Source organism: Microtus ochrogaster, unplaced genomic scaffold (assembly GCF_000317375.1).
Source record: "Microtus ochrogaster isolate Prairie Vole_2 unplaced genomic scaffold, MicOch1.0 UNK163, whole genome shotgun sequence".
Taxonomy (NCBI): domain Eukaryota; kingdom Metazoa; phylum Chordata; class Mammalia; order Rodentia; family Cricetidae; genus Microtus; species Microtus ochrogaster.
Window position 1 is genome coordinate 263,082 of NW_004949261.1, and position 10,799 is coordinate 273,880.

Below are 10,799 nucleotides of genomic sequence, written 5' to 3' on the forward strand. Positions count from 1 at the left end.
GTGCAGACGCTGCGCCCCCGTTTCCTGTTTCCTGTTTCTGTGCATCGCTGGAACTCCGGTTGCGTGAGTATGCTATTTACATTAAAGTTGTATAAACTTATACCAAGTTGGTCTGTATTAATCCGATCCGCCTTCAAGTGTGGTCTTTTGGACAACTTCTCTGATTAAGGGTTTGACATTTTAAATCTTAGAAGCTATTCAAGGATGGGACCAAGTGATATGTGTGTAATGGATGTGTCTTTGCTGCACTGTGAATTTAATGTTGCTGGCCATTCACTTTTAATGGGTTTCTTATGGAAGGGCTGTTTTATGGCACTTCAGAATGGGAGAAGAAAGGTGAAGCTTAAAATTGGAGGATCAGTCGCAATAATTTTACCTTTCGCAAGGAAGAACCAGATAGCCCCGAACTACTGCAGAGCTTGTGTGGAGTGTGCAGCCTATGGTATGTCTTCCATTCCTTAACAACACAGGATTATTTTCCCTATGGAGTCAAGTATTGTGCTTTACACCAACTCTTTGATGTGTTTTCTGGACGCATTTGTGTACCTCTAGGATGACGTATGCACTGTCAGGAAACCATGAAACCATCTGTGACAGAACTCGTAGTTGATTTTTGACTTTAATTATTGTGTCTCATCTCTTTTTAACGTACAGCTTTTCCCATCCACGAATTGTTGAAACAGATCTTCAAGTCTCAAGGCAGATATCAAACGTCTTTCTGAGAATCCTAACCAGAATGTCTTCACAGCTCAGAGGATCTTTTAAGCCCAAGTCACGAGCAGATAACCTTGAACCGGACACTAGAGAGTTTATTCCAACCCAGGTTTCTCCTGACATCTCTAACTTTTCAAGTGCCCGTCTTGCCCCAAATGACAAAGGCTCGTGTGTGAAGCAGGAGCTGCAAACACTCTGGGAGATGTTTACTTCATGGTTGAAGCCAGAAAAGCAGAGCAAGGAGCAGATGATCTCTCAACTGGTCTTGGAGCAGTTTCTGAAAACTGGGCGCTACAAGGACAAGTTTGCCGTGAAAGAGAAGTGGGAATCAAGTGGCAGGAACCTGGGGACATTCATGGAGGGCCTGACTGACGAGTGCTTGAAGCCTCCTGTCATGGTGAGTGCGTGAGGTGAGGTGAGATGGCTGGGTTGAAAGGAAAGACTGTCATTTGCATCTGGGAATAAATGAGGAGAGGGTGGTGTTATTGAGATACTTTTATTACTTTTTTTGTTTTATTTTTGTTTTTATTTATTTTTCTTATTAGTGAGATTGTTCCTTGCCTCCAAAGTTGTTACAACGGATAATATACAGTGTTCTAAATTAGCACGAATAAAGCAGGAAGGAGTGCATCGGTTGTTTGAGGATCATAATTAAGTTTAGTTAGTTTGTACTGTGATAGAGAGACTGGAGACTTGACATTCGAGCAGAGCCTTTGTGGCTTTAGATGCGATGCTCTGGATCTGTGACATGGCTAAATTCAGGGAGGCACCCATGTTGTAATCTTAATTACTGAGTTGGTAATCTGGCTAAAAATCTAGCTCCTAGCACTGGCCTACTGGCCTGTAATCCCCAGACCTGGGATGCAGAAATTGACTTTCCAAGTTGGTTGTTAAATGTCAGAAGATACCTGTCTAAAATACTGGGGTTGCAACATAAGTTTTTTATGTTAAAATACAGCTCTCACATGCTTGCACAACACTGAAACACTCATAAGAAATGCCTCAGTGAATAGTGGTACTTGGGGGCAAAATGTTAAATCCAGAGAGACTTAAAATATGTGTAATTATATTGGGTCTTATATCAAAGTCTCGATTTGCATAAATCTAAGTTATTGACAGAAATGGTGGGTGAAGAAATGCTTCAAACATAGTGTTTTAGATTTTCCTTCTTTCTTTTTTTCTTTTTTTCTTATTTATTATGTATACAATATTCTGTCTGTGTGTATGCCTGAAAGCCAGAAGAGGGCACCAGACCTCATTACAGATGGTTGTGAGCCACCATGTGGTTGCTGGGAATTGAACTCAGGACCTTTGGAAGAGCAGGGAATGCTCTTAACCTCTGAGCCATCTCTCCTGCCCCTAGATTTTTCTTCTTTCAATATCAGTTTGTTTGGTCAGTTTTTTTAGTTAATTAGTTTTTAGTTTTTAATTTTTTTTTCTCAATTTGAGGCATGGTATTGTAGTGTAGCCCTGGCTGGCCCTTTTCTCCTCCGGTGCTGGATTAAAGGTGCCACCCAATACACCCTACTATTTTTAAGTCCTTTTATTCTGTAAACACATTCCCACTTCACAGTTTGTTTTATTCCACGGTTACACACCTGCACTTTGTTTTTAATTGAGAAATTCATGGTTGAAGCTTAATTCCAAGTAAACTACTGTCCTAATGTCCTAGTCATGTTCCTAAGAGCAGAGGCAGTGTGCGACTTGTGAAAATTATGTATGTGTTGGACAAGTATCAGACAGGAGTTATTTTTGTTAAGAACTCAATAATAAATAAATAAACGAAACCCAATTTAAAGCTTTCTTACTAAGGGCATTTTTGGTCAAAGGTGGTTGTCTAGGGCCAGTAGTCGATGGGAGCGACAACATATTACAGGTATTGGCAATAAAGACCACTTACACAGCAAAGTGAAGTGACAGCTAGATTAATGGCTGGAGATGGGGGATGGGAAAGCCTCAGCTACCTGAGAGTGGAAATGGCTAAGTACATGAGGTTCAAAGACAGAAAGTAACAATTGCCAGTCTGAGGCTAGGACTCCAAAATGGCAGGCACTCCAGTATTACAGTTGAGTTTCTGAGGATTCCAGATGATAACATCCTTTCGGATGAGGATAAACAAATGAACTAACCAATAGTTTAGTGATCCTGGGCAGTCAGGTTGAGGGCAGGTTTTTTCTGTAATCCATGGATTCATTGGCAATGGTCATCTGGCTTTGTTACAGGTTCATATCTCCATGCAGGGGCAAGAAGCCCTCTTTTCTGAAAACATGACCTTAAAAGAAGTCATCAAGCATTTAAAAGAACAACAGTCATTCAGAACTACAACACGGGAGAAGGCAAGAACACCCTTGCAGATTCCACAGGATGTGGTATTGGCAACAGGTGAGTAGGGTAGCCTGAAGAGAAGAGGGATGTTGTGTGAGGATTCCTTCCTGGGCACAGTTTCATAGACTCTTTATTTCCACAGGATATGAAAACTGTGAAGATGACCCAAACACTTTCTTGAAAGGTAGTGAAGTAAATAGTTGTGTTAGTAGTACTGGAAATGAGTTGGACTCCCTTCTCGTTATCCACACAGGGCAGTATCCTAAGCCCGAACAAGGAGGTGTTTCTTATGGAGTCCTTTGGGATTCCAAAAGAGCAAAGCAAGGCACTTCCAGGTACCAGGCAGAGTCCCTGAGTGCATCTTCTTATGAACATATGTTTATGGAAGTACAACCAGTGTATCTCTCCAGGACAGACCAGTCTGAAGACGCGGACGATGGCCACAAAACCCTCTTGAATAATGCTGGTGGAAATGGTGGTATTAGCAGTCTCAGAGATGAGAAAGATTCCCTTCTCATTATCCAGAGAGGGCAATGTCCTGAACTTGAACAGGGAGGTGTCCCTTATGGAGTTCTCTGGGATTCCAGAAAAGCAATTTGGGATACATCCAGGTCCCAGGAAGTGCCTCCAACACCACATTCTTCTGAAGGTGTCAAGATGGTGGTACCAGGGTTCCTCTCCAGGCCAGAGCAACCTACTTTTGAGCCTGTTCCTCTTTACCAGAATCAGGAGGTAAATTCTCTCTATGTGAGTGACCAGGAGAGACTCCACATAGAGTCCAAACCATTAAAATGTGATAAATGCCCCAAAGCTTTCAAATATTCCTGTAGCCTGTTAATGCACCAGAAAAGACACAGGAATGAGAGGCCATTTGTCTGTCCCATTTGTCAAGAAGGCTTCTATCAAGTCTCAGAGCTCCAAATTCATGAGGCTGTACACAAGGCAGAGAAGCCTTTTTCATGCAACACTTGTGGCAGGTCCTTCAGCCACAAGACCAATCTGCAAGCTCATGAGAGGATTCACACAGGAGAGAAGCCCTATACCTGTTCTCTGTGTAACCATAGGTTCCGCCAGTCATCCACATACCACCGTCACTTGAGGAATTACCACAAATCATACTGAACTGTGTGCCTTCCTCACCAGAGGTTAGCAGGGCTTCCGCCTCAGTGTCTAACCTGCAAATGGAGAGCCATGTAGCTCCTAACTAGCACTTAGCCAGTGAAAATAGGTCTTTTAACTTCCTCCCATCTGTTAGCTCTTCCTTCTGGCATGTGAGGGTAAAAAAAGATGAGGAATTTGAAAGTTTGATCACTTAAGTTTACCAAATGCCTAAAAAGTGTCTGGTGTTTTATTTCTGAATAGTAAATAAAAGTTGATGCTTCTGTGTTTCTCCTGTGTGCTATGTCTCATGTATTTTCTTGTATGGTTTATGTGTTAGTGGGTGTCTCTGTGTAGGAATGTTGGGCCTTACCTTCCCCATTTTGTGGCAGAGACACTCTTGCCACCTTGTACCCCTTGTGAGGTAAAGACCTGAAGCTCATAGTGAAGGAGACCCCCATAGGGCTAGGGCTTCCTCCCAGTCCCTGGATTAGGCACAAACCACATCTAAACACCTGTTTTCACATAGAGATACTTTATTAAAGGTAAAGAAAAGTGACTGCTTTCCCAGTAAGGCAGAAAACAGCCCCAAATGACTTTTCAGGTGTAATTTTTAGGTGGGGCAGAAGGGAAGGCCTGTGTTGGAATGAGCTAGGATGTGGTGAGAAAGGAGATAGGGTATGAGGGACAAGGAGGATGGGACACGGGAAAGGGGGCAGGTCTTGGGGACAAAGGACCGCATCTGGATAGAGAGGAGACAGATGTGGCCTGGAAATGGAGACTGCGCTTCCATTTTCCAGCTGCCCAGACCCAAATAATCACTCAGAAACTATATTAATTACAGCACTGTTTGGCCACTGGTTTAGGCATATTTCTAACTAGCTCTTACATCTTAACCCATTTCTATTAATCTGTATTGCCACAGGGCTATGAACTCCACCTTCTTTCCTCCTCTATCTCTGCTTGAATTTCCTGCCTTGCTATCTATATTTTACCCTGCCATAGGCCAAAGCAGCTTCTTTATTAAACAGTGATAATAAAACATATTCACAGTATGCAAAAGGGAATCTCACATCAGTGGCCCAAAGCAAATAGCAGTTTATTAAGGTACAAGTGGAAAACCTATTAGGATGAGGTATTTAATTCTGGTTGGGCACTGATTTTCCCCTCATTGTATTTCCTTTATTGTTCATGATGATTCTCTGCTCTCTGCCAGCACTTAGCTTCACATGCAATCTCTCCAGCACACTTTGTTTTTAAGAGTCTTCTCATGTATATGTGTGTATACCTGTGTGGATTCATATGTACCACATGTGTGCAGGAAACCAAAAAGACCAGAGGGTGTCAGGTCCTTTGGAACTGGAGTGGCAAGTAGTTGAGAGATTCCTGATGCAGGTACTAGGAACTAAACCTGCCCTCTGCCCTTTTAACCACTGAGCCATTTCTTCAGTGCTGCGAAAAGCATTTTCAGCTGCCCACTTTAGTGTTTAATGTTTTCAGGTTGGAAAAAAAGATACTTTTACTACTTTGAAAACAAAACATGAATAATTTTGCAGGTGATGTGTGTGTGTGTGTGTGTGTGTGTGTGTGTGTGTGTGTGTGTGGTCACTGCATATAGGTACACGTGTGTGTGCTAAAGATCAGTATCCGGAGTCTTCCTCAATTGCTGGCCACCTCAGTTTTTGAGAGGGTCTCTTACTGTTCTGGAGCTTGCCAGTTTGGCTACACTGGTTTACCAGTGAGCCCCAGAGACCCACCTGTCCCCATCTTCTCAGCACTGGAGCTCTGGGCCACCGTGCTTGGTGGTTCTGTTATGTGTTCCAAGGACCCAAACTCAGATCCTCATGTTTACACAGTGAGCGCTTTAAGGCTGATCGTCTCTCTGATCCTTAGTTTTAAAATGCTGTCTTGACATCTTATTTGCTTGTGAGTTGTGAAATGAGCTTTGCAGAAGCACCCATGAAAGCACACACAATTTAAAGCAAAATTAATATTAAAATACAATAATAAATAAAATGAATTAAACAAAAGGAATCTTTAAGTATTCATTTTATATTTCAGAATTTAACCACTTATTCTAAACATAGCTGTGAAATATTTTCTCTTGTTTCTCTAGGTGAATTTCAAATTTTGCTCATGTGAATTCAGAAATTATGGCATGATTTGAAAATTCTTTGAAAAATGATCTCAAATCATTTTATTTAGTCAGAATGAGTGAAAACAATTTCTTTTTTTTTCTATTATCATTTTGGCTTTTTGAGAGAGGCTTTCTCTGTGTGTAGCACTGGCTATCCTGGAACGGATGTTATAGACCAGGTTAGCCTCAAATTCATAGGTCTGTCTGCCTCTGTCTCCTTCGTACTAGGGAATAAAAGCTTGTGCCACCACATTCTGTGATAACATTAATTTTTACTAAACATATCCAATACTTTCCATTGAAATAATAGGGAATACTTCTTTTATTAAAAGTAATTTTTACTGATTCCTTTGGAACTCACATCATGTCCCCCATTGTACTCACTGCCAAGTCTTCTCTTATCTGCTCCCTCCCCCATGACTTTCCCCCACACTCACAAACAAAAAGTCTATTTTGTGTTGCCCATATGCACACTGAAACATGGTGGAATTCCTAGTGGCCAGAACCTGAAGGGAGGATGAGCCTTTCTATGCCTGCATACATTTCAGAACTCATCAGCTGAGTCCTGGGGGGCCAGATTGGGGGCATGCCTGCATCTCCTCTGCCCTCACCACCACTTTCCTGGACATGCTGTGGGCCGGTGCAGTGTGGGCCCACGTCTTCCACAAGGCCTGGGGCTGAACATACCTACTATAAACAACAAACTTCTAGACATTCTTCAGTGAGACAGCTAAGTAAATACAAGAAATGATGTCTATTTTATTTAACCTAAACTAACTTTTTGAAATTATTTCTAGAGTCTGTTGAACCTACTACTTTAATTTACTATTTAAGTATGTATGAAAATGTTAAAGAGTGGGAGGAATGAGAACATGAGCAAAGAGGTAAGACCATGATAGGGACACCCACTAAAACAGCTTACCTGAGCTAATGGGAACTCACAAACACCAGCCGGACAGGGAAGGAAACAGCATAGGACCAAACTAGTCCCTCTGAATGTGGGTGACAGTTGTATGGCTACGGCAGATTGTGGGTTACTGGCAGTGGCACCAGAATTTATCCCTACTGCTTGTACTGAGCTTTTTGGAACCTATTCTCTTTGGATGTATACCTTGCTCAGCCTAGATACAGTAGGGAGGGCCTACCCAAAGCAATGTGCCGTACCCTCTCTGACGAGTGGATGGGGATGAGGTGGGGGGTAGGTGGAGGGAATGGGAAGAGGGGAAGGAGTAGGAACTGGGATTGGTATGTAAAATAAAAAAAGATAGTTTGTTTTCTTTTAAAAAATAATAAATTAATTTTAATGATAAAATGTCTCTTGCAAACTTGGTAATGGGAATTTTCCTCTTCTCCAAGACTCTAGTGGGAATGCGTGGCTTCTATTTTATTATGCCATTTTGATATTCACTGGAAAGTAGGTAGTGCCCAAACACCTGGGTAGCACAAATAATAAAAACCCAGAGACAGAAAGCAAAGCAGCCAAGTCGCTAGAGAAGTTTTACCAAGACTGGGCGACTGCAGACTGAGCAGACTAAATAGATTAAGCCGACTGAGCCTCTCTCTCCAACCAGTTTATATTCCTTGTACAGTTGGGATTACTTCCTAGTACTGGCATTAAAGGTGTGAACCATCACCACCTAGATTTGTTTCAGCATTGATCTTGTGTAGACAGGGTGGCCTTGAATTTACAGGGATCTATCTGCCTCTGTCTCCTAGAATCCTGGGATTAAAGATGTGTGCCTCCACTACCTGACTTCTACTGCCTTAGTTTTGCCTTTCTGATATTTAGGCAAGCTTTATTTATTAAAACATAAATAAAATATCACAATGGACCTGATTGTAGAGCGTTTGACTTTTGTCATCTGCTTGCCTATCATCACAAGAGGCATTCCGCAATGTCACACATTTTGGGTTTAAGGATTTCCTGGATGATATTGGGTGTAATTTGAAGTGGGTATTTATGGAATAAATGTTTTGACTCCAGAAAAATTGTCAGGGCCCATTTCCACCAAAAGTGTGACTTGGAGGGTGAGTTGTGGATACCGCGCATGGTTTGTTTCTGCTAATATTGCAACGGCTCTGCATAAGGCCAGGACTCATTAGTCCCAACAAAAGACATGTTTGTCTGTCCCTCCTGCTCACTCAGTTGGCTTGTACCCAGGCTTTTAAATATCTTGGCTCCAGCAAAAATGTCAGATCCCATTTCTGACAAAAATGTCACTAGCTGGTTGAGCTATGGATTCTCCTCAGGATTTGTGTCCAGTAATGTGACAATCTCTGTGTATATGATCTTACTGTGCTTCACTGATGGCCTGTGTCTGTGTCTCATGCCCTGCTCAAGTGTCTCCATGGTGAGTGTCCTCTACAGACTGAAGAGACAACAAGTCAAGCACATCCACAGTGCTCAACACTTTCTGAAAGTCCCGCCTGAGGACAGAGCTGCCCAGACTATCCTCACTTCGGTGTACATATTGTCACCTCCCACTCAGTATCTCCCATTCTGGTCTTCTTTATGACCCATTGCAGAGGTCCAATACTCTGGGGAGTATGTGTATTTTTATTAAAAATGCTTTCCTATTTCTCCCTTTGTTCTTACCTACAGTATTGGGTCGAGTTCCAGTCTGTTACTTAACCTGCTATGATAAGAGATAGTGACCTCCAAGTTTGACATGAACCCTAGTCCTCTCCTTTTTTATTTTTCTTAAATAACATTTTTTCATGTATTTTATGTACATGAAACTGCAGTTTCCCTTCTTTTCCTCCCTCCCCCTTGCCATCTACTCTCTCCCACTCACTCCTCTTACACCTGAACTCAGAAAGGGGCAGGTCTCCTGTGGGCTTGAACAAAGCATGACACAACAAGTTGAGGCAAGATCAGGCACGTCTCCTTCATTTTGGAAACACGTTTCCCAATTTCAGTTTCTTAGCATTGGCCCTTTCTGTATCCCTCTGTAGTTGGAAGCTTCTTGGTCTGTCTTGCCTGGCCCCACTGGACTGGTTTCTCTTCTGTCCATCAGTGCCCACAGCCGCTTATAGTGGCTCGGAGGCTAATATTAATATAATTGCTTGGTCAATGGCTTAGGCTATTAATGGCTTTTTCCCCATTTGTAAATCAACCCATTTTTAATAGTCTGTATAATGTCACATGGCTGTGGTATTATCTTAGGTGTTCTGGTATCTGGTTTTCTGAGTGACTTGCTGGCATCTCTCTCCATCCCATCTTCTTTCTCTCTCTAGTTCTGCTTGGGTTTCCTACCTATCTGTATTTTCTTCTGCCATAGGCCAAAGCATGCTCTTTGTTAACTAATGGGAAGCATACATATTCACAACATCCCTCCTTGTAACATTGGGCTCACAGAGATGTTTTCTACCTAATTCAACCTAATTGCTCCCTTGGATTTGCTCCTGTGGTGTGGGCAGCTTTTGCACTGACATGTACTTGGTGGAAAGTCATTTGAGAGCTTTTTCAGTCCCTTATGTAGATGGTATCATAGATCTAGAGTTGAGTTACAAAGCTCTCCTGTAGTAGAAAAGGGGCCCTGGGGATAATAAAGCTATAAATCAGGGCCCAGAGTCTCATCTCAACACAGGACAGACTCAACTTTTAGCTCAGCACTTGCTGCCGTGGTCTCACACAGTATGCGGGTGAGAACTATTTTCCTGTCAGGATAAGGATAATTCTAAACTTGAGACTTAATGGGTACAGGACAATGACCATGTTCTTGTGACCAGAGCTGAGACTTGAAAAGATTTTTAACAGGATTTGGATGGTGTTTTCTGCTAGATGAAGCATACACTCTGTCCACTCCTTCCTGTGAAAATCTACTTTCAGTACTTAAAATGGAATCCTCCTTTTCCTTTTGATATTTATTCCTTTCTTCCTTCCTAGTTCCATTTTTATTCTACTTTTGATTAAAATTGATTAAACTCCACACCACTTCTAGAAGCTATTTGTCTTTGAGAGCTGCTAGGAGAAGGAACTTTCCATTTTCTTCAATGGAGTGACACTGGGTATGTGAACCAGACTAAAGGTCAGGCCTCATGCCCAGGAAAAGTTGGTCAACACTTTTCAGACTCTATGTATTTATTGATATTTTTCCATTTGTCATTGCTGCTGCTTTTTCTTAAGAAGGAGAAAGTTGTGTGTGGAGTATGGGATGATCTGAAAGGAGTTAGAAAATGTCAAAGAATATAATAAAATATACTATATAAAATTTTTAAAGCATAAATGAATACATATTAAATAAGTAAAAAATGATATGAATAAATATGGATATTTCATAATTACGTACTCACTTTGAAAGTGCCTTAAATAATCCAAAACATTTTTTTAAAATAATTCTTTTTTTCCACCTCCTCCCAGCCTCCCACTTCCCTCCCCCTCCTCCCACTCCTCTTCTCCTTCCCCCCCTCCTCTCCCCCTCCCTCTCCAGTCCGAAGAGCAGTCAGGGTTCCCTGCCCTGTGGAAAGTCCAAGTCCTCCCCCCTCCATCCAGGTCTAGGAAGGTGAGCATCCAAACTGGCTA

The 10,799-nt window shown here is 42.0% G+C and overlaps 1 protein-coding gene and 1 pseudogene across 1 annotated transcript; both read left to right on the forward strand.

Annotated features, from left to right (window-relative positions):
- Positions 1 to 8,819, forward strand: part of LOC106144478 — a 26,718-nt pseudogene extending 17,899 nt beyond the window's left edge.
- Zscan4 (zinc finger and SCAN domain containing 4) lies at positions 737 to 4,161 on the forward strand. The gene is made up of 3 exons (XM_005372045.1): positions 737 to 1,111; positions 2,937 to 3,096; positions 3,182 to 4,161. The coding sequence occupies exons 1-3, from the start codon at positions 737 to 739 to the stop codon at positions 4,159 to 4,161; spliced, it is 1,515 nt and encodes a 504-aa protein (XP_005372102.1).
- Positions 8,820 to 10,799: the final 1,980 nt, after the last annotated feature.